This window comes from Enhydra lutris, unplaced genomic scaffold, assembly GCF_002288905.1.
Source record: "Enhydra lutris kenyoni isolate GAN:26980312 unplaced genomic scaffold, ASM228890v2 scaffoldscaffold48, whole genome shotgun sequence".
Lineage (NCBI taxonomy): Eukaryota > Metazoa > Chordata > Mammalia > Carnivora > Mustelidae > Enhydra > Enhydra lutris.
Genome location: NW_019154132.1, coordinates 15,611,601 through 15,635,912, shown reverse-complemented (window position 1 = coordinate 15,635,912; position 24,312 = coordinate 15,611,601). Strand labels below are relative to the sequence as shown.

The following is a 24,312-nucleotide window of genomic DNA, read 5'->3' as shown; positions in this document are numbered from 1 at the left end:
TTTTCCAGGCACAGAGCTGGCAAGTGCCCATAAAAACGGAAATATGAAAACATTTCTCAAGGGCACAGAGTTCTCACTGTAATGTGTACATGGAGACGGAAGGGGCCACTGGAAGTTGGGACATGAATAGTTTCAATCAGCCCAAAGTATGAAAGCAAATGATGTATGACATCATAGTAACCTCTGGAAAAGAAAAATTCACTCTATTACATAAATTCTAAATGTTTTACCTTCTCGAGATGCTTCCCGGCTCAGAAAATACATATGATTTATCATTGTTTTAAGCACATCATTTTTCTTAAAATTAAGTTTCTCTCTCCTAAGTGAATTCTGAACAAATACTGAAAGAATACTGAGGCCCCCACCACATTATTACTCGTCTGCCCAGAATCCCCACGTCTTGTCTTGTTCCGGCCTTAGGTACAGCCTACCTGCCACCCAAACTTTTTATTGTTTTTTCAAGGGTCCTAGGGCCTTTAAGGACGTGATGAAGGACAGGATGAGGGTTAACCATTCCTGACCTCTTGCGGACCTGTCCTCTCTCACCCTCTCTGGGTCCAGCCGCTACTCCTCCTGCTTGAGATGGTAACTTGTTCTGGTCACTGGCTAGAAGAAGACGCTTCCTCAAACCAAACCAGCCCTCGGCTGGCAACGCCAGGCACTGCAGTCAGGCCTGGGCACAGGCGGCCAGCCGAGCTCCTTGCAAGGGAATTTATTTATGATCTTGTGGAGCGGAGCGTTTGGAAGACTGTGCTGGCTCTGCTTCCTCCTGTTTACTCCCGCGGTCCAGCCTCCAGATGGGGTCATTTCCTCACCTCCTTCTCCAGCTCTTAAAAGACCAGGCAAAGCCATGGTCACCAGCACACCCTCTTGCCTGGGGGGATCTCTGCTTTTCTGAGCAACTAGTTTATCCTTCAGACTTTCACCTTCCTCATCCCCAGCAGGGCTACCACTCGCCCTCTTCCCGGGGGCTACTGCCAGCCCAGGATCCACCTGTTCCTCAGGCTTTGATCTCCATGACACAGAATCAGCCAAACTATCCAGGGTGCCCCTGTTTGCCTCCCACCCCCGTACCCCAGAGCTTTCTGCTTCCTTAGAACTGGGCAGGACTGCAGCTGTCCAGAAAGCGGGGTGCCACCAGGAACGAGTCCCCAGCCTCACTCCCAGCAAGGTCACTGAAAAGTGGAAAGTAAACCCTGAACTTTTGCCACCCTGGAGCCCGTTTTTTCAGACATTTAAAAAAAAAAAAAAAAAATCCCTCGCTGGACCTGATACCAGAACAGCTGATACTAGAACTGGGAGGGACTGCAGCTGCCCAGTAAGTGGGGTGCCACCAGGAACGAGTCCCCAGCCTCATTCCCGGCAAGGTCACTGAAACGTGGGAAGTAAACCCTGAACTTTTGCCGCCCTGGAGCTTGTTTATTCGGACATCAAAAAAATAAAAAATAGAAAATAAAAAACTCCCTCGCTGGAACTAATAGCAGAGCAGCGAGGGGCAGTTCTCCGCACCGAGAGACAGTGCCAAAATCACAAAGCTGTCCAGTCGTTTGTCTTCTCCCTCTAGACCTGGGCTCCACTGGGTCAATTCCTTCCTCTATGCACCCCCCCAACCACCACCACCCCCAAATCCGTTGGCCACTTGATCTTTCTTCCTCTGTGGTTTGGTCTACTGTGGACTTCCCCTCCTGCCCACCAGACCGGATGTATTTATAATTTTACACCGCAGCAGGAGCAGGGTCCCTCAAGTCCTGGCTGAGAACCAGCTGGCTTCCCCCTTTCTCAGCAGGTGGGGAGGGCCCGGGAGGGAGGGGGAGGGTCAGCACCCCATCCAACAACACAGACACACGGAAAAGCCGGCAAGGTTAGCACATCCCGCCTCCTTCCACCGGCCTCTCGCGAGCCACCGGGAAAACAAATCCCACCCCACTGCGGCTTTCGGAGGACCCCACCTCGGCGCGGCTCCTGAGGCTGCTCCGCTTGGGTCGCAGCAGGACATCCTTGAAGTCCAGTTTGAGGTCTGCATCTATGCGGGGCATGGTGCGGATCTGCGCGCTGAGGCCGGCGCGGCTAGGGCTGGCAGCTCCTTCCTGCAGCGCGGGCGCCCGGCGGGCGGGGGGGGCGGTGCCCGGGCGTGGGAGGTGCAGGGCGGGGCGTGCGCGGGGGACGGGGCGCGCTGGGGGGCGGGGCGGGGCGGGGCGGGGGGCGGGGCGGGAGGCGGGGCTCGGCGTGCGGGGGCGGGGCAGCCTTGCGGGTGGCTGCTCCGGAGCGGGTGGGGCACGAGCACTGCGCTGGGAGCCGGGGGATCCTGCGGCTGCGCTCCGCCCGCCTTTCCCGGGTCCAGCTCCCAGCGCTGGGGCGGTGGTGGAGAGGGAAGAGGGCCCTGGAGGGTCCGGCGGGGTAGGCACAGCCCGGTGGCTCTGATGTCTGCCAGCGTGACATTTTTAACAAACCTCCTCCCTCTCTCCAGCTTACAAGCCTTGGCTCGTTGTGGTGGCCGAACTGGCGGCGGTCGCGGAGGAAAGCGGAATGCTCACCGTCGTGGGGGGACACCGAGGTTCCCCCCCCACCCCACCAGGGAGGAGACCTGGCGAATGACCCGAGGGAAGAGGCCGCCCCACGGGAGGTTTTGTTTCTTTTTCTAATTTCAAACCCAGTGTGCCGGTCAAGTGCTGGGTCAGACCTGGGGCAGGCCCAAGAATGAACCCCGGGGAAAGTGTGTGGGCAGGTCAGTCTGTTTGGCAGCAGTGGGGAGGACACAATTTCTGTATCCCCCTTTGGATTTCAAGGGTGTGTTTGTTAGAATAAACGCAGGGAAGTGTATAGGCAACGCGGATCCTGGAGGTTGAGGGACCCGAGTCCGCTCTGAAGGTTACCTGTCATGTCAGTTTATTTTTTTTATATTTATTTTTTATTTCTTTTCAGTATTCCAGAATTCATTGTTTATGCACCACACCCAGTGCTCCATGAAATCTGTGCCCTCCATAGTACCCACCACCAGGCTCCCCCAACCTCCCACCCCCACCCCTCCAAAACCCTCAGTTCGTTTCTGAGTCCGGTTTCTCATGGTTCCTCTCCCCCTCCAATTTCCCCCAACTCACTTCTCTTCTCCATCTCCCCAAGTCTCTTTATTTTTAATTCACTTGTTGACCTGACTGTGAGGAGCCTTGACTATAGGTTACAGATACGCTTAAATGCTTGCTCTGCCCCTTCTCAGTCACTCAGACCAACCCACTAAAGAGGGAGCCACTCTGCAGATCAGACAAACGAGAGTCACATTAAGGAAATGACTTGCCCATGGTGGCCTTAAAGTTAAATATAAATGGCTTAGTCTTTTTTAAGAAATTTTTATTTATTTATTTGACAGAGATCACAAGTAGGCAGAAGGGCAGGCAGAGAGAGAGGAAGGGAAGCAGGCTCCCTGCTGAGCAGAGAGCGGATGCAGGACTTGATCCCAGGACCCTGAGATCATGACCTGAGCCAAAGGCAGAGGCTTTAGGCCACTGAGCCACCAGTCTTTAAAACTCAGCGTGATCTTAACTAAAGCTAAGTCCAAGACCCCTCTCTGCCTGGGTTCAAAACCTGACCCCCACCGCTTTCTCCCTAAGGGTGACCTTGGGGAGTCACTTTATTTCTTCAAACCTTAGAGATTTTTTATAGGTTAAAAGAGAAGGGAAGAAAAAAGCTTTAGCCTTGTCGTGTCCCAGCCTTTTAGGAGAATTAAATTGTGAGCGTGTGTGTTTGCGCAAAATTTATATACCCTAAATTGTTGGCTCACTCTATGGGGCTCCTGAAACTCATATAACACTGTATGTTAACTACCTGGTGTTAAAATAAAAACTTAAAAAAAATAACTAAAGTGTGCTGAAACAGGAATAAACCCAGATTTATGTCCTCTACTTGCTCGGTAAACCGTAGCTATTTTTTTCGGGTCACATGTTAGTTACATTATGTGCCTTATGCTTTTTAGCCTCAGACGAGGTTGCTTACTGTGCAGAGGCAGGAATCAGCTTCACTTTCTTGTAGCTGTCTGCAGCCTCCAACTGTTCTCGGTGAACTCCTGTCCTCTAAGGCTGATGGGAAAGATACAGACCTATGCTCCCTGAACACAGAGGTCTGGAAATAAGGACCTTCCCCCATTCTCTTCCTGCCCCACAGGAAGTTCTTGAAGTTTCAGGGGAGGAAATGAAAGTTATCAGGGAGAGAATGAAAGTAACCATACAGAGTTGGGCCAATGGAATTGTTAGGACCCTGGTGAAAACCTAGTCTGATCTTGAGTTTGTAATTATAAAACAAAGTAAGGGGCGCCTGGCTGGCTCAATCAGAGAAGTATGTGACTTGATCTCCACGTTGTGAGTTCAAGCCCTACATTAGGTGAGGAAATTACTTATTTTTTTTAAAGCGAAAAAAGATTTTTTAGTAAATAAATACCAAAGTAAAATATAATTCCTGTATAATATGGTTATTTGAAAGTTATTCTCCCAAAAGGGGGAAAAAAACCCCTAAACCTGTCAAGGATCTGCCCCTGGGATATAGTATAGGGGTTGGGGGGGACTTTATACTTATTGTTACCTACGCTGTCTTAAGGGAAAAACATCTTTCCCTTGAGCTTGTTCCTTTGCCCTGGGGATAGGACCTCTCCTCTTGACTTCTTGACCACTGTCTTTCTCTTAGAACAGGGACAGAAGCTTACTTCACACCGTCCTTTCCCTCTCCTTCTGGAAAGTTCCATCATACCTGCTCTATTCTCAGGCACAAAACCCTACTCCTGTAAGAGTCAGCATGACTCCTTGAATCACCCACACCCACCTAGACTCCTTTAGAGATCCTTTGCACCTCCGAATAATCCTGCTGTACTTCTCAGTGCTCTAGTGATAACAACAAAAGTCACCTGTCCATACAAGGACCTCATGTAAAGTTTCTAACTCCCAACACAGAAAAATTCCTAAGAGATAGACTAACATTGTCTAAGAGTCGAGTGGTACCAATGACCTAGAATTTCTGAAGCTGGTTTTCTGGGAGACCATGCTCCTTTATCAAGAGCTTTGGAGATTGGCATCATACCTGACATGTCACCAATCCACACTCCACAGGGACCAGGCATGAGGTCACACCCAAGCCTGTATTGCAAATAACGTCTCTGTGCTGGGCTTCTCAAGTGGGCTTTGATTAAGGGCTAAGCAGAAACAGAGCAGGGGTGAAGGTAAATTCAGAAGGTCTTGGGTATAAGAACAAAACCACTGCTTCTGATTCTCTTCTTCCCTCCATTTCTTCACCCTTCAACACAGTACAGCCTTCCCCCTTACACACACACACACACACACACACACACACACACACACTCTTGAAACACATTGGTATCTGAACCTTTTGAATGGTCAGTAACACTAACATAATATAATTCACAGCAGAAGCCACAGCTGACAGCCCATGGAAAGTGTGCTTGGTTTGGCCAACAGAGAACATTTTAACATCTTTGAATTAGTTGCTAACATTTAGAAATTGAGAATTTTTACATTGAAAATCTGAATGACTAGCTTACGTTTAGAAATTGGGAGACCTGTCCCAATTGGGCCATCAACATCATCCCATCAGAAAAACACCATCTGCTAGAGGTAATCAATCTTGTCCCCAGAGATGGGCGGGACAGGTGGTCTTTAATGCACGACGAATTGACTCAATGCTCCCGCCACATACACAGTCATTTAAATTCTCAACCCCTGATTAATAATATATGCTGAGAATAATGCTTCACTTTGTACAGAGAAAGTGAATGTAAATTTAATTTGCTTGTCTTTGGGAGCAGAGAAATTTGTGTGCATGTGTGTGCGTGCTTATTTAATTTAATTTTCCTTAGACTACCCAATGGCATCATGACAGAATTTAGACTTAGATACGCCAAAACAAGGGGATGTGCCTGCAGGATACAATTTTGCCTTTAAGATAACACTATAGATTAAAACCTATCGCCATATTGTTCTAGAGGTTGTTATTATTACAGCAAGCCAAAATTAGTCTTTTATAATCATCATCCCGGTGATCTCATTTCTTTTTATTAAAATCTTCAGTGTCAGACGTCATGTAGAAGGGCAGAAAATAATCTGCAAATTAAAATTTCCTGCAGAGTTTTCCTTTACATGTTAACCTGGCCTGGAGCCAGTTTATTGGAAATGTTTTCTTGCACATTTTTCGCGGAGGTAGATTCTCCACTACTTAACTAAATTCTGGTTCCAGCTTAGAGAGTGTTATCTGACATTGCTTTGACTTTGCTTTTCTTGATTTTGCAATAATTTCTACCTCTGAAGTTGACTTTCTTACAAAGTCAGATACCTTGAACTATCTGATAACACTTAGGCCAAAATTGTTATATTTTCAGATAAATACAGCCAAATGCTCACAGGTGATCATTTCTGTTTCCTTTCCAGCCCCATGTAGGAGGCCTCCCCGTCTCTCCTTTGGGTATGAGGGCCTTGTGAATCTCAGGCCACAAACTCCATGTGCCAGAAATCTGTTCTTTACTTTCTTTCAGATTACTAGGACTTAGTTTCTAGCTCCCTGTCTTTTTTCTTTTAATTATTTATTTATTTGAGTGAGAAAGAGAGCAGTGCAAACCAGGGGAGAAACAGAGGGAGAGAAGGAAGGAGACTCCCAGCTAAGCAGGGAGCCCGATGAGGAGCTCGGTGCTGGGCTCGATCCCGGAACTCCAGGATCATGACTTGAGCCAAAAGCAGATGCTTAACTCAATGAGCCACCCAGGGACCCCTCTAGCTCCCCATCTTGCTGAGATGAAGGCAGGGATTCATTTCCAGTTGTCCCTGGGCCTCTCCCATACCAGGTGTGGAGGTCTTACAATGACAAAGGGTGGAAGCTGGTTCTCCATCCATCATTGGCCACACCGGTGGTCCCACTCTCTTGGTTCCCAAAGTCCCTTATGGCCCTGTGACTCGGATGCTTCTTTGCTACTTGTAGCAAAGGAATTTTGCTGAGTTTGAGAGCCCTAGGCTTGGGGTTTCCTCCTTGATCTCTGTACCACACCTCCCAGGGACTGATAAACAGGGAGAGACAGGTTTGTAGAAAACACGGTCTCCTTTCCTACATCCAGAAGAATATCTCCCCTTCTCCACCTCACCCATATTCTCCCTAAAGTGCTGTCCTTCTCTCCCATCCACTCCCCACCCCCCAGGACATGCAACACAATCTTCTTGTGTTCAGGCTTTCATAAAAGGCAGGAGGAGTTGTGGGTTTTTGTTTTCAGTTCTATAAAAATTCCCTAGGTAAGAAAACAGCAAGAACTTTGATGTGTGCTTGAAATGAGGGAATCAAAAATATACAGAGAACAAATTACAATCAGTAGTTCAGGAGAAGTATCTGGCTATAAGATATGTTGGATTACCAACATGCAGCTAATAGAGGTGACATTTAAGTACATTTTCTTTGGGGGAAAAAAAAGGAAATAAGAAAAAAAAATGAAATGGAAGTCGTTTATTCTATTCCTTCAAAAAGCTTTAAAAAAAAAAAAAAAAAGCTTTTTGACCAACCTTGAGCCTGCTGACTGTTCTAGTTAGCCTATTTGAATGTATCAAAGCAAATGAATGCAGTTATCTTTTATTTTTTATTTTTTAGATATTTTATTTATTTATTTGACATAGAGAGAGAGACAGCAAGAGAGGGATCATAAGCAGGGAGAAGCAGGCTCCCCGTCAAGCAAGGAGCCCGATGTAGGACTCGATCCCAGGACCCTGAGATCATGACCTGAGCCGAAGGCAGAGGCTTAACCCACTGAGCCACCCTGGTGCCCCTGAATATTTTTTTTTAAATGCTGTTCCACTATTTCTTTTTCTTTCCTCTGTAAATTATACATGTTTAAACATTTATTTATCTATTTGAGAGAATGAGAGAGTATGAGTGGGGGGCGGCACGGAGGGAAAGAGGGAAAAGCAAACTCCCTGCTGAGCACGGAGCCTGACAGAGGGCTTGATCCCAGGACCTGAGATCATGACCTGAGATCATGACCCGAGCCAAGGCAGACTCTTAATCGACTGAGCCACCCAGGTGCCCATAAAGTATACATTTTTTAAAAGGTCATATGGGGTGTTTCTTACAGCCAGGTTTATTCTGGGACCATTTGCATTCTTAAAGTATTGGCGCAGAACAGCATGTTATCCAGGAAAGCCCATCTCTACACAGTCCTTCTCCTTTCCTGCTACACCGAATTTAGATCCCGTGCGGTAGGAAACCAAGTACTACCCTAACTGCATCCTATCTATTGCAAGTCCTGCACAAGAACTCTCTGGGTACCGTGCACCATCACTTCCAAATTAGGACTTCTTGGCATTTGAAACTTAAAGGTTGGACCTGGTCTGTCGCTCAAAGCAGTTCTTTCCGATGATCGTTGATTCTCATTATTCACGGTAGTTATCTTCCATAAAGTCGCTTTGGACCCTAAATTTCCAAATACTGAACTACGGTCCCCAGGGGAAATACAGAGTTAGCTTCCCGAAAACTTCTGGCCACAACGTTTTCACGAACCAATCCGTGTATTTTATTTTTTAATTTTAAGTCGGCTCCACGCCCAACACGGGGCTTGAACTCAAGACCCCGAGATCAGGAGTCGCATGGTTTACTGACAGAGCCAGCCACATGCCCCAGAACCAGTCAATATATACCCTTGCTTTATTTGTGTTTCTGTTTAAAGACTCCTGTTGTTGACGTTGAATTCACAACCGACCGCACTTTAACTCACACCTGAAAGAAGCTTCTGGAACACACGTATTTGCTCCATAAGGCACACTGCAGCCTCCTTCACTTACAGATACTTGATAGTGCTTCGGCATTATGCTTGAGGCCGTTTCCAACAACCAAATTACAAAAAAAAAAAAAAAATTTAAATAATAATAATAATATTTTTTTAAAATCACCGACCTGAAAAATATGGCATTACATAGGCTCCCAAAAAGACACTTGCAGAGTATGAGAGCTGAAATAAGAGGCCAGAACGTCACCTTGTTCAGCCTCAGCGGGGAACTTGCGAGTTGCACACTATACATTTTTCACCTCTCTGTACATGTCCCCAAATGACCAAGTAGTGTGGCAAGTACTGATCTGGGGATTACAAATAAGTTTTGTAAATTTTGAATTTGCAAGTACAGAATCTGCGAATAAGGAGGACAACTGCACTTCTATCCTGGATGGTACCATGAGTATCACCTTATCACACGATTCAGCACCGTCTCTTTGCTTGGAACCCACTGGTGGACTCTGAACACTAGTTCTTCAAGCCAGAACCCTAACAGGCGCTTTTTGGTTCCTTGACATTTCTCTCGCCCCAGATCACCATTCCTTGGTCAGTGAAGATTCCCAAATGCAGAAGAAACTCAGAAACTGCCTACTCTGTTTCGCTTAGGATCTCGGACTCTCTTCATCCTCCTGCTCAGGGGATCGGGGGACAGGCGTCGTCCCAAACGTCCCACCTTCCACGGTGTCCACGCTCTGTGGGGATAAAATGACCTTTCAGAAAGGACAGGGAGACTCTCACGGTACTGAAATTGTATTTATTTGTTTGCTTAAATTCATTCGATATCATTGCTTTGCTTTTGTTTTTCATTACAAATATGTCAGCATTGCAGGAAAACATCTGGACTATTAATAAACTAAATGAAATTGTTGCTACTCAACTCCTACTGACAGACGGAAGTGGCCATTTCACATGACCCATATGGAAATCTGGGCTTATTTATTTTGCTTTAACAAATCTTAGCATTTTTCCATCTCTATATCAGAAAGTTATTTTTTAAAAGAAGTGAAAACAAACAAACAAACAAAAAAAACCCTCCACTGTGCATTCCACTTGCCCTCCGTCTTCCTCTTTCTCAGAGTCCACCACTGTTCTAAAACCGGCGTGCTTGTCGTTATACTACAGATGTATCCGCAGGCAACAGGCCTTCAGATAAATGGTATCCTATAGCATTTACAGGAGTGTGGAAGAGTTTCAATCCGAAATGGAGCCAGAGGAGAGAAAATAGAAAGTGTCACACATGGGCTGTCAGCAAAATAAAACTTGGGGACTGAGAGACTGATTTTCCACAAAGGCCCAATTTTATAGAAAACTGACAGTGTTGGAAATTTCTTGAAACGATCGAGAGATGGTGTCCGGAGGCAGGAACAAGAAATGACTTAGGTCAGGTTCATCTCACGAAACCAGCTAGATTGTGCTTTGCCTGTATGACTGGACTGGTTTTGTCTGCTCAAGGAATTTCTGCTCAAGGAATTTCTGAAGCCAGCCTCCATTGGTTTTTTATTTTATCAGACTCCAACCGAATGTTTTTTCTCTTTCTATTCCCTACTCATACATACGGCCCACCGCAAACCCTCCTTGGACCCTGTTGCTTGCTATATAATTCATGTGTCTTGAATTGTAATTCCCCTGCTCTTCCCTAATAAACTCATCTTTTTTTTGACAGTTTTGAACTTCCCATGGTTTACCTCCCTTCTTAGGTGGACGATACCATATGGGCTTTCTTTACTTCTCGCCTTGTCTGTCTAGAGCTCCCCATAGGAACACGATACCCGTGACCAAGCTTGTCACCCATGGGCAAGAAAGGATCATTCTCCCTCAGGGGAGGAACAAAGAATATTTTTGAGATAAAGTCCCTGTGACAAACTTAGTTCTTTTTAAAAATACTTCTTCTTTGATTAGTTTTATTTTATTCTTTATTTTGAAAAATTGCAAACCTGGAGACATGTTGAAGGGTAGTTCGGGGACCACCTGTAGAAGCTTCCTTTAGATTCATCACTTGTTAACATTTGGGATTTTATTTTATTTAGCTCTGACATACATTGTTCTGGACTGAATTGTGTCCAAGATTCATACGCTGAAGTCCTAACCCCAGACATCTCAAAATGTGGTTGTGTTATTTAAGCATAGGATCTTTAAAGAAGTCATCAAGTTAAAATGAGGCCAGTAGGGTGGGTTGCAATCCAGTAATACTGTTGTCTTCATAAGAGGACGCTCAACAAAGACAGGCATGGAGGAAAAATGACGTGAAGACACAGGGAGAAGATAGCCACCTCCAAGGCAGGAAGAGAGGCCTCAGAAGAAACGGAAGGGTTTCCAAACAAATGTCCCCAAAGTGTGCCACTTTGACATGTGGATTATTTTCAGCTAACGGCAATCAAGAGCCCACAGGCTCAAGAGAAATTTTTTCCCTCCCTTAAGTACCTGGAAAAATTTAAATTGGGAGTCTTTCCCAGAATAAGATTTTTACCAGAGATGAATTTTATTTGGCAGGGCAGACATTTAATTACCAAGTATCTGCTCTTCGTGGGGTCATGTGAATTTCCCTCCTCCCCTTTGAAGCCCAAGGCTCCTACCCCATTCCTGAGCTCAGGATGGCATCTACATCTCATTTTATCTTTCTGTCTTTAACCTGTCACGTATATGGGGTTCCCATATGTATGAAATTAAATTTGTTTTCTCTTGGTAACTTCTCTAATGTTAACCTGATTATTAAACCAGCCAAAGAAGCAAGAAGGGTAGAGGAGAAATTTTCCTCCTATCAGAACTAACACTGACGACCTTGATCTTGGATTTCTAGCCTCCAGACTATGAGGAAATAAATTTCTGTTGTTTAAGCCACGCAGTTTGTAGTATTTTGTTATGAAAATCCTAGAAAACTTATAGACCCACACACACATAGAGATATAAACACATGCATATAGATATATACACAAATATGAATACCCATTTGAAAATAGATTGTAGGCATCACAATACTTTATTCTAAGTATTTCAGCATGCAAGTATCCAAGGATAAGATGTTTCTCTTACATAACCAAAATACCCTTTTCACATTTAAGAAAGTTAACCTTTAAATTAATAATCCCACCTAATATACATTCTATATTAAATTTTCCCAATTCTCTCAAAATATCTTTCACAAGTTTTTTGTTTGTTTGTTTCAGTTTTTTGTTTGTTGTTTGTTTGTTTGCTTTAGGGTCTAATCCAAGTTTATGCATTGGGTTGCTGATCATGTTTCTTTAGTCTCTATTGATTTAGAAGAGTCCCTATGTCTTTGTTGTCTTTCATGACATTAAATTTTGGGAAGAGGATAAGCCAGTTTTCATAGAATGTCCATGTTCAGGATTTGTCTCATTGTTGCCTCATCATCAGATTCAGGTTAAATATTTTTGACAAGATTACTACATAGGTTATGTCTTAAATCCCTTACCTAGTATCAGAAGGCATACACAGGTCTTAGTATTATTGGTCATAGTAAGTGTCTTAATTTATTATATGTGTGTGTTAAGTTTTATTTTATAACAATCATAGATTCAAAGAATGTTGCAAAAATAATACAGAGAGATCACATATGCCCTTCGCCCAGTTTACCACCATGGCTACATTCCATGTAACTATGTAATATCAAAATCTGGAATTTAATATTGTTTGGGTAGTTCTCTGTCACTTTATCACATATGTGGATTCCTGTCACCAGCACCATACTCAAAACATAGAACTATTCTGGGGCACCTGGGGGACTCAGTATGTTAAGCATCTGACTCTTGATCGCAGCTCAGGTCATGATTTCAGGGTTGTGAGTTCAAACCCTGTCTTAGGCTCCATTTTGGGCAGGGAGCCTACTAAAAAAAAAGAAAAAGATACAGAACTATTTCATCACCACAAAAATCTCCCTTGTGCTGCCCCTTTACAATCTTGTTCACCCATTTTATATATATATATATATTCATATATAAGTTGAATCATGGTTAACTCATTTTTGTTCTTCCTTATATTTTGAAAATATACTGGAGCCTATAATTTTATCTATTTGTTTTATTTCAGATATAACTTTTAAAGTTTTGATTCGGGGTGTATTTTTCTTTGGCCAAGAAAACTTGAAAGAGACTTTGAATTGATCAAAAACAACAAGAAAGGATTAAACAGAGAACATGAAGTATCCCGTCTAGGGTACCCTTCTGGGGTATCCCTACCTTTCTTTGTTTTTAAGCTATTTTTAGTTGAAAGCTGGTAATAGTGCAATTGCTAATGATTTGCCTCCATAGATATGCAAATGAGTTTTGTCCCTTGGAATGCAATTGATTATAGCTTGTTTTGTGTCCATTTATAAATTCATCTCAGAGATGCTAATTATCAGTACATGTGTCTTTAAATCCTCCTTTGAAGATCTTCCTAGATTCCTCATTAATTAATGAGTTAAGTAAAACCTTTAACCAGGATCCATTTTATATTTGTATGAGTCATGATTTTACCTTTAAAAATTGTCCTTTACCAATCTGTTGTTAATTGTAAATATTACTAATTTCCATGATGGTTTCCTCTTCAATAGATAAAGTTATTCAGAGGTGCCTTTTTTCGTTTCCAGATGTACCAGTTTTTAAATGGCTTATCTTTTTATGTTGGTCTCAGTAGTGTCAGAAATGTGGGGTGTTTTGTATGATTTCTTCGAATTTTGTTGAAATTTCCTTTTTGACCTTATATCTGGTCATCATTTGTCAATGACCTCAGGGTATTTGAAAAAAAAGCATCTTCTCTATTAACAAACAGAGAAGGTTCACATCTTTTCTGGCTTTACTTATTTTATCTTTTAAAATTATTTTCCAGTAAATAATTTAAAATTTCCTACTCTGATGAGGAATTTCGATTTCTTACCACAATTCTGTTATTACTTTATATATTCTGTTAAGTTTCATAAATTCACAAATTTGTGTGTGTGTGTGTATGTGTGTGTGTGTTTGAATTAGTTGTTATTATTATATAGTATCCCTCTGCATTTCTATTACTGTTTTTTTGCTTTATATTTTATTTCATCTAATATTTATATTTTTAGATCCATTTTTCTTTTTTCAGTATTGGACTGGTATATCTTTTATCATTTCTTTAACTTCAACCTTTTTGTGTAGTTTTGTTTTAGAGCTATTCCTAGTAAGTAGGCTATAGCTATGTTTATGTTTTGTTTTGTTTTTACTCAATTTGATTATCTTTTTCTTCAAAAAAAAATTTAATTGGGGTGTCTGGGTGGCTCATTCAGTTAAGCGTCTGCCTCCAGCACAGGTCATGATCGAGCCCCTCAGTGGGCTCCCTGCTCAGGGGGGATCCTGCTTCTCCCTCTGCCTGCTCTCTGTGTGCGCACGCTCTCTCTCTCTCTCTCTCTGACAAATAAAATCTTTAAAAAAATAAATATTTAAGTTACTTACATATATTAGAATTACTCTTCTATGTTGGGTTTGTTTTTTAACTCTTATTTTATGAGTTTTTCTTTCTGTTTTTTACAATCTTACTGCCCCTGTGTCTTAACTTTTTTTTCTCATTTTTGTGTCAAAAATTTTCTTAGACTCAGCCCCTTCCCACTTTTTTGCTATTTGTGTGGAAGCTACAGATTGCATCTCTAATCTTTGGTGATTGTTCTCGAAATTTTTTAACACATAAAATGAAAAGATGCCAGGTGCAAAACAATCTGCATAGTATGCTATCTTTGAGAAATAAAGAGGCAAATGTGAGAATACATATTCACATTTTGATATATCTACAACAAGAAAAAGGATAGCAAACAAAAAAGACAAAATAAGACAGTACTTAACAACCCAGTATAGATCAGTAATGGCAATGGCTCTAACCAGATTAACTCTCTTACTAAAATAGAACGAAGATCAGGCTACATTAAAACAAAATGAACTAAATCAGAAACTAATTAAAATGCCCACCTATAAAACAGTCTGGGGATTGAGAGAGATGGGAGGAAAGAAGAGAATGTGTTTTTTAATGTCATTTTGAGTTTGGGACTATATAAAAGCATCAGTTGCTAAAACTATAAAAGCTTTAGTTCTTAAAAATATATAATTAAGCCAAAATCAAAATATTTTTATCATGTAAAAAAATCTGACGTGTACACCTAAATATAATTGTTTGCAACAGTCTGAAATAACTATCTTTATCCTTCTCCCAAATACAAGGCGTCTGTATCAAACTTTGCTAAACAACCTTCCCACACCTACATCATTATTATGTAGACTTTCAGTTTTCACCTTTCATTTTATTTTTTTAAAAAACACAAGATTTTTTTTTTGAAGATTCCCCCCCCCCCACAAAGAGAGAGCGCGCTGCCGCGCAAGCGGGGTCGGGGAGGGGCAGAGGGAGAAGCAGACTCCCAGCGGAGCAGGGAGCTGGAGGCGGGGCCTCATCCCAGGATCCCAGGATCAAGACTGAGCTGAAGGCATGCCTAACCAACTGAGCCACCCAGGCTGTCCTACAACACAAGATTCTTATTTTGTCTTTGTTTCTTATTTTATTCTCATAGTCAATTCCCTAGTGTTCGCACTGTTCGGATTATGTGTCCTCCAGGTGGACTGATGTGTTTTGTCGCTGACTCCAAGCCACGCCCCACCCTCCCCTACTCTAACAGGATGCTCTGATGGAGCTTGCATCAGGGTCAGCTTGGACCCTGCATCCAAATGACCTCGAAAGATCTGGGCTTTCCACTTTTCCCAGTGTACTGCTACTCAAGTAAATGACTCTAGATCCCTTCGGACGAGGCGGAGGGCATCGCTACTGTATGGCCTTGCTCGGTGCTGGAGAGCCTTCCTCGTGAGGACATCGCCTTACTTCGGGGCATTCTGGATATGAAACCTGGCCCAGCTCTAGAAATGGGGCAGTCCATTGTGCCCTTCCACTGGGCACCCATTCATTCTTGGTATCTGTCTCTCTGCCTGTCTGTCCTGCCCCTTCTCTTAATATCTTTTGATACTAAGTAATTCATTTTTGGGATGCCCTTCTGTTTTGCCCCTAGAAACACTCTATTTTACTAGCCGTCTACATGGAGTCCTTACCTCGGGAAACCGGGGCTTCTAATCTTCCCTGGGAGGTAAAGGACCTACCCAGGAACTAGATACAGGGTTGAGTGTGTTCCCTCAGCGTACGAACAAGGATCCGTGCATATCTTGGCTGCTGACTCTGGTTCCTAGGACATTTTAGCAAGCTGAGAAGGAAGTGCTACACCATGTGGAAATGTAGGGAAGTAAATTCAGTTTCCTCATTAGACAAGCACCTTTCTACCCCAGAAGGATTTAGAATCAAATACAGAATATTTAAGAGTATCAAACCCATCTATTATTTTTGTTTTGAGGCATTTGTACACACTTGGTGTTTTAAGTATTTATGTTTAGAGAATTTGATGTATTAGAGCAATGGGTCAACCTGGTGGCCTCAATTTAAAATGTGAAATCGAAGCCCTGATTTGGATTTGGAAGGGTAGCAGAATGAGCTACGCCAACGTAGGACCCTGAGAGTTTAGAACATTCCATTCCACATGTGCCATTTTCGCTTACCGATGATTTTGAGCTCTAGGCCCCTGAAACCGCAAATGCAGGGAGAGGCTTTCTCCAAGCTCCCCTTACTTGCCTAAAGACCCTCCAAAAGGAATTCAACCATCCTGAGTTCCTCCCCATGCTTCTGCTGGAGTTTGATTAACTTGTCACAGGAGAGGAAACTAGAAGTCCATGCCACACCCAGAAAGACTCCGTCCCAAAATGTCAGAATTCCTACCTAGTCTCTCAGGGCCCATTCATCTTTCCTTGAAATCATTAGCTCCCCGCTAACAGGCCTGCATCTCCCCTCCCCTTTCCAAGTTAAGATAGTATCGAAGCCTGAATTCTTTCTTTTTTTTTAAAGATTTTATTCATTTATTTGACAGAGAGAGATCACAAGTAGGCAGAGAGAGAGGAAGGGAAGCAGGCTCCCCACTGAGCAGAGAGCCCAACGCAGGGTTTGATCCCAGGACCCTGGGATCATGACCTGAGCCGAAAAGGCAGAGGCTTTAACCCACTGAGTCACCCACGCGCCCCCTGAATTCTTAATTCACCTCAGAGAGTTGCTCATTTTCCCCCAATATCTCCCATGTATACTTAAGTATACATGTTAATCAACTTCTGTTTGTTGTTCTCTTGTTAATCCGACTTTTATTACAAGGGTCACAGCTAAGAACCCTCAGGGTCCAGGGGAAATTATGTGTTTCTCCCTTATAATTTGTTATTTTAAGTTACAATCTCATCAAGTCTATATGCAGAGCTGGAATATTCACAAGGACGTAAAGTTCAACATGTTAATAATTTCAACGTATTAGATTTATGAGTTATTTAAATACGTAAGAATATATTAAATCAAATATACTAAATTTAAATATGTGGCATGTTTAAAGAAATTCAATTAAATTTATAAATAGGACTAAATATTTTCAAAGTCTTCTTTATGGTAAAATTTGCTAAACTTATAAATAGGATAATATGATTAGAAACTTGAATTTGAAAGCCTAAAGAATTTAAAATGTAAAAATAATTTTGTTAACTAACAGATTATATATTAATTGTAAAACCAGTACAGTCATTTGAAGATCTTTTTCCTGCACATGGAAACTACACTCAGGGGAACACACACATGTACACACACACACACACGCGCGCGCGCGCACACACGCCCTCCCTTTAACTTCAATTATCTTTTAATAGAGATATCATTGTGGGGGTGCCTGGCTGACGGACTCTTGATTTCAGCTCAGTCATGATCTCGGGGTCACGAGACTGAGCCCGTGTCTGGGCTCTGCTTTGAGTGGAGAGTCTGTTCGAAATTCTTCCTCTCCCCCTGCTCTCATGCATGCACCGGTCGGTGCTCTAAACAAATAAATAAATAAATAAGATCTTAGGGGAAAAAGATACAATTGTGTCCATTTAATAGATGAGGAAATTGAGGCTCATTAAGGAGAAGGAATGAACATTCTCTCAGGATTCGAACTCAGGTTCCTGGCACTAAAGGTTAAAGGCTTCTTCTACTACACTATTCAGCTAAACCTCACATGATCCTAAGTGGGTAAAATTTAGAAATAGCCTGAAATCATCCTTTCTTTTGCTTTGTGTGTGTGTGTCCTAGCTAATAATAATCATAAAGAGTGTGGCTTTTGTAATGTGTGGTCATCACTAGACAACTGCCTCCCAAATCAGAGCCAATCAGATATAAGAAGTTTCTGGGATTAAGTGAAAAGGAAAGACGAGCCAAGTCGATGGTCATTCATGGTAAAAAATGGCATTTATGCCAAAAACTGCACAAAAATGGAATATGCAACATAAACCAGTGTAAAGTAAATATCTGTGTAACCAACACCCAGACAAGAAAGAGAGTATTAGCAGCACCTGAAACCTTCTGCTCCCAACCTTCTACCATATCTCCCCTCCTCCCTCCCTCCCTTACCTCCTTCCTCCTTCCTTCTTTCCTGCATGGGCTGTGACCCAGTGGTATCTGGGCTCCCAGGGAAACAGACTCTGACCTGGAGAACGGCATGGAAGAGGTTCTGGAAAGAAAAGGCAGCAAGATGGAGAAGTTGAGCTGTGAAGCAGTCTCAGCAGAGGCCACACCACGCTTCTGGAAAGTTCTAAAACAGTGATAACCCTTCTGATGTGTCCAAACTTGGGGCAAAGAAGACAATTCTTATACCTCCGCCTGGATCAGTCATTGCATGCAGAACTCCCTGGGAAGAGGTGTGATTTTGAGGGCGGTGTCTCTCTTCAAGCAATACAATCCCACAAGGAACTGACAGCAGAAGGTTGTCGGCCGACAGCACTCCCAGGAGCTGGGGAGTGCGTCCTGCATTCCTGAAGGGGGATCTGGGACAAGAACTCCAGAAAAATGTTTAAAAAAAAAAAAGGGACCATGGATATTCTTGTACTGTTTCTGATTTCAGGGGGAGCTTTAATACATCACCCTCAAAAATCATACTTCATATATGTATGTACACATTCCTTAGCAGATTAAGAAAATTTTATTTCCTCGTGCTGCATAATTTATCTTGAATGGATATAGAATTTTATCAAATGCTTTTTCTTTTAGTAAGATGACTTATGATTTTTCAGTCTTCCTTTCAGTGAAGGTGGTGAATTACATTAATTTGGGTTTTGCATATGAGGCCAAATTTGAGTTCTTGAATTAAACTGAATTTGTGGTACAGGAGTTCCCCCATCATCCATGTTTTTGCTCTCTGTGGTTTCTGTGATCCAAGGTCAACTGCAGACTGGAAGCCCGTTATCTTTCTTCTGATGAGATATCTGAAGGTCAGTAGCAGCCTAGAAGCTAGGTCACATGCCTACGTCATTCACCACACCTTACCTCCGCACGTGGACAATTTTTATCATTTCACATTGTCACAAGAAAGGTGAGTGCAGTATCGTAAGAAATTTTGAGAAAGTGACCACATTCACATAACTTTTATTACGGTATATTGTTACAATGGTTCTATATTATTATGGCTGTGGTTAATCTCTTACTGTGCCTAATTTATCAATGAAACTTTGTCATCAGTGTGTCTGCATAAGGCAGAACACAGTATACATGGGGTTCAGTCCTATCCACAGTTTCAGGCATCCATTAGGGGTCTTGGGATGTATCCCCTACAGATAAAGGGGGGCTACGATAATATATATTTATATACTGCTGGGTGTATTTATTTATACATTGGTGGATAATGTCAAACTCTTTTTCAAAGTGGTTGGCCTACTGGCACTTCTACCAGAGATGTGGGAAACTTTCCGTTGATCCATATCTTAATCAACACTTGTCATAAGATTTAAATTTTTAAAAATAATTGGAAATATTGGGGCGCCTGGGTGGTTCAGTGCATTAAGCCTCTGCCTTCAGCTCAGGTCATGGTCTCAGGGTCCTGGGATCGAGCCCCACATCAGGCTCTCTGCTCAGCGGGGAGCCAGCTTCCTTCTCTCCCTCCGCCTGCCTCTCTGCCTACTTGTGATCTCTCTCTGTCAAATAAATAAATAAAATCTTAAAAAAAATAATTTGAAATATGGATAGTGAGACCCCATTATATTTTTACCATGTATTTCCCAGACCATCTTCAGCTATGAGCCAGAGTAGGGCAAGATAATGCCTTTACTGAGAGCTCCAAGGGGCCAGGAACTAACTGTCTCTTGTAAATTAGTTACCATTTCAAGAGGTGTGAGGACCTGGAGGTGAGGAAACAGGATGACCTGAGGGAGGCTGTTTTATTCCATCCACTTGGTCTTCTTCAATGCCCTGTCTCATGGTTCACTCTGTCTCTCCCCATTCGAAAGCCTTGTCTGGTGTCCACCAAAGTCTGACAAAAGGGGATCCCCTGCTCTCATTTCTAAAGTCCACTATCGGCTGGATACCTTCTGCCTTCTTGCCTTTCCCAGCAAGGAAAGTGGCCTGGGACCCCAGTAGGAGGAGTTAAGCTTTTCTTACAGCAATTGTGCAGCTGATGACTAATTTGCTTTTTATTCCTTTGAGGTTATGACAATTTGGAGGACAGAAAGGAGTGAGAAAGCAGGAAGGAGGGAGGATGGCAACAGTGTTCTCATCTCCCCACCCCATCCTGCTTTTCATTTATTATCATTTTAATAGGGAAAGGGTCCTCTTTGGAAAGCAGAGCACAGTAGGAAACCAAGCCGTGAGCTATTCTGGGTTCCCCAAGCAACAGAGGTTGTTTTTTTGTTTTTTTTTTGTTTTTTCCTTTTAGTACCAGAGGGGACAAACTCAAATCAAATCTGGTCTCTTGACTCCTCACATAATCCTATGGGTATCTAAATAATTAGCTTCTCTAGACTTTGCAGATCAAGAGCTTACTTTCTGCCTGTGTTCGTCTTGACTTTGCAGGGCTGCATTTGTTCAACAGACGGTAAGAAAAATAGCCCTAAACTCAGACGAAGAGCAGCTGAAAAGTCACATAGCGTCTGGCTTCTGTGGACATTCAGTGAGACTGTGATGTCCGCCCCCCCGTGTTAATGAGGATCTCAGCACTGAGCTCAACCTGGTTTAGGAGCCGAATGTGCAAAACAAGATGGCCGCCACTCTTTATTTGTTTGTTTATTTTTCTACTCAGCTCATGGACCTCTGGGCCATTTCCCTAATAAGCTGCTTTTGTCTTTGCTTCTGTTGAGTCAGGAAATCTTTTCCCCTTTTCCTGTTCTCAAAAACTGGAAGTATCCCATTTGTTAAGAATCCGTAAGATTTCATCTCCAAGAAATCTAAGTCTCTGTTCTTCTGGACATGTAGGATGTGTGTGTGTGTGTGTGTGTGTGTGTGTGTGTGTGTGTGAGAGAGAGAGAGAGAGAGAGAGAGAGAGAGATTCTACTATAATATCAGGCATAAAGTAGTTAGGCATGAAACAGCCCTGAGTAGCACAGACTCAAGTTTCTCATTCTTTATCAAAATTGAATTCAATTTATATCAGGGGTCATGAACACACATGCGTTATCTGGGACATGCAGAAAAAAATAAATGAATTAGCCCGTTCTGGTATAAGTTGTCATTTCTTGGCCGACTCCCTTATGCTTGGAAAAGAATAGAAATAGGATCGAGGGGATTCTAGGGTCACCATGAATGTTTTCTAGAAGACTCAGAACTTTGAAGAGAGTGGCAACAAGAAGACAAGAAGAGCACTTGGGGGTACATTTACCCACAGATCAGTGGTTCTCTATAGGGAACAATCTTGCTTCGTCCCCGATAATGACAATGTCTAGAGGCATCTGTGGTTGCCACAGCTGGGAAAGTGGGATGTAGCAGGTAGAGCCCAAGGATGTGGCTGAACGCCTGCAATCACGGGACAGCTCTCACCACAAAGAATTATCCGACACCAAATTTCAATAGTGTCAGATTTTACAAAACTGTGTATCCTCCTACATTTAAAAAAAAATAATCTCTACACCCAACATGGGGCATGAACTCACAACCCTGAGATCAAGAGTCAGATCTTCTACTGATGGAGTTGGCCAGGCTCCCCTCCTCCTGCATATGTTTAATGGATAGCTAAGATTTTTAATGAGAAGTTTAGTTGCACAAGATGTAATCCCTGGCTTATTTCAGGTGAAACTGTTACATCATCCCAATGAACACTAACACCATGACTCTTTGGGCCACCACCTACCCACTTGAAAAACATACGAAGAAAACCTCTACTTTTAGAGCAATATCCTTTCAGGATATCTTTTATAATAACTGATACCCTGGTAAGTAAAATGTTTCTCAGAGTGCTGTGAGTTACTCTAGCAAATTATTCCAATCCAAGGGGGGTGTTGTCGGAAACTCTGCTCTACAGCTGGTCCCTCAGAAGCACACAGATGTTAATCTGATCTTGTGACTGTTGTCTGAAGTGGCCGGGGTGGGGGGTGGAGCAGCCTTTGAGGACGGTGCCCTTGACCTATGGGATCTGATGCTATCTCCATGTAGACAAGGTCAGAATTTAGTTGAATTGTAGGACACCATGCTGATGTTGGAGAATTGCTTGGTGGAGTATGAACCACCCCCACCCCACCATGCCTCCCACCTCACCCTATAGACGTAGGAATTGGGTCCTGACCCTTTAGTTATGATATTTTCCTGGAGGACGATGACATTAAGGATCTCTCACTGGCAGCTGAAATTTTAATTCTTAGACTATGTGGACTTCACTGATCAAAAGAGAAAGGGTTGATCTCATCACGTTTTCCTCTTCTATGGATGTGCAAGGGCAAGCATTTATAGCTATGTTAGGCTATGATAAAGTCTTCTACTGGTGACCCCAAAGAACTCACTCCTCTCAGTTTCATGCCCTTGAGTTTTCCTTTCCCTTTGAACTTGGGCTGGCCCCAGATATTGCTTTAACCCATAGAATGCTACAGAAATGCTCCTATGCCCACCTCCCACCTCCAGATCTAAGTCTTATGGAGGTGTGGCAGCTTCTCTTTGTCCTCTTTGGAGCCCTGTGCCAATGTTAAGAAGTCCAACTACCCTGCTGGAGAGACCACATATAGAGGTCACATGAAGCAAGAAGGGCCCTGAGATTAAATGGAGAGATGGAAGCCCACCTTTCCCAGCTGAATCCAGCTCCCATCTGACCCACTAGCTGAATACAGCCATGCGAGTGACCACTGGCAAGACCACAGAAGGACTTCCCAGCTGAGCCAGCCCAGACTGCAGAACTGTGAGCAAATAAAAAGGTTTAAACCAGTAAGTTTTGGGGTGGTTGTTGCTCAGTCAGAAGCCACTAATGTGCCTTCCCAAGGATTAGACTTATTGATCCATAAAAGATTATTATGGGTTGAGTTGTGTCCCCCACTCAAAAAAGACATGTTGGAGTCCACAGAACCTATGAATGTGGTTTTTTTGGGGGGTGGGGGGGAATAAGGTCTTTGCAGATGTAATCAGGTTAAGACAAGGTCATTAGGGGGGGTTTCATCCCAGACGGCTGGTGAACTTATAAGAGGCAGAGACAGAGGGAGAACAGCAGGGGAAGACAGAGGCAGAGCAAATAATCCGACACATTGCACCGGTCCCTAGAAGCTAGGGAGAAGTGTGGCACAGAAGGAACCAACCCTGCTGACACCATGATTCTGGACTTCCAGCTTCCAGAACTTTGTGAGAATATATTTCTGTTGCCTGAGGCTGCCCAGTTTGTGGCATGGCACTCCGGCAGCCCTGGGGATCGAATGTGGGGATCCTGAATGGCAATGGACGTGGAGAGAGAGGGGGAAGGAGCCTATCTGTGTGGTCAGCCCCCAGGGCCCTGACACTAAGTGCCTCCCTAGATTTTGCATCTCACCCTCCTCCCTAGCAGCAAATTATGAGGTGAAGACAATACGAATTCTAACCAGTATTTGCCCAGTGGTTTTCTAGTGTCTGCCGGTTGTCCTGAAGCCATTTATTCTGACTCTCCATGCAGTTCTTTCAGTATTCTCTGTGGTCTTCACTCAGCCAGTCGAGGAGGGAAGGGGATCACCCTCTTTACCTTCTAGGCTAAAGACACCATAAGCTGTTGAAACCCACCTCCCCTAAGTGATGTGCAAAGCAGTGAGGGCCACCCTTTTCTAGTGGTGTTTGTGACGTGGCCGGGGTTTATTGTCTCTGGAGCTCTATTCTGCAGACTGGCAGTGACATACCTCTATCCCCAAGGGTGGTGAACACATAGCCCTGGAGGGTAATTAAGAAAAATTTAGGGGCGCCTGGGTGGCTGAGTTGCTTAAGGGTCTGCCTTCTGCTCAGGTCATGATCCCAGGGTCCTGGGATTGGGCTTCCTGCTCAGCAGGGGTCTGCTTCTCCCTCTCCCTCTGTGAGCTCTCTCTCTCTCTCTCTCAAGTAGATAAATAAAATCTTAAAAAAAGAAAGAAAGAAACATTTATAGAACTTAGTTTATCTGGGGGGAGAAGCAGTTATCCCTCTTTCTCAAAAAAAAAAAAAAAAATTCCTTTACATAGAATCAGCATCTGGCAGGAACAAACATGTTTTGGGTACCGATCCTTCAAAGGAACTCA

The 24,312-nt window shown here is 43.3% G+C and overlaps 1 protein-coding gene across 2 annotated transcripts in view; it reads right to left on the bottom strand.

Moving 5' to 3' along the window:
• LOC111156646 (guanosine monophosphate reductase) overlaps positions 1-2,100 on the bottom strand; it is a 42,682-nt gene extending 40,582 nt beyond the window's left edge. Inside the window, exon 1 of one of the 2 annotated variants that reach the window (XM_022517656.1) lies at positions 1,950-2,100. In XM_022517656.1, the coding sequence (XP_022373364.1) occupies positions 1,950-2,036 (87 nt within the window). In that variant the 5' untranslated portion in view covers positions 2,037-2,100. The remainder of the gene's footprint in view (positions 1-1,949) is intronic. The other variant, XM_022517657.1, reaches the window with a different exon arrangement.
• Between the last annotated feature and the right edge of the window lie 22,212 nt (positions 2,101-24,312).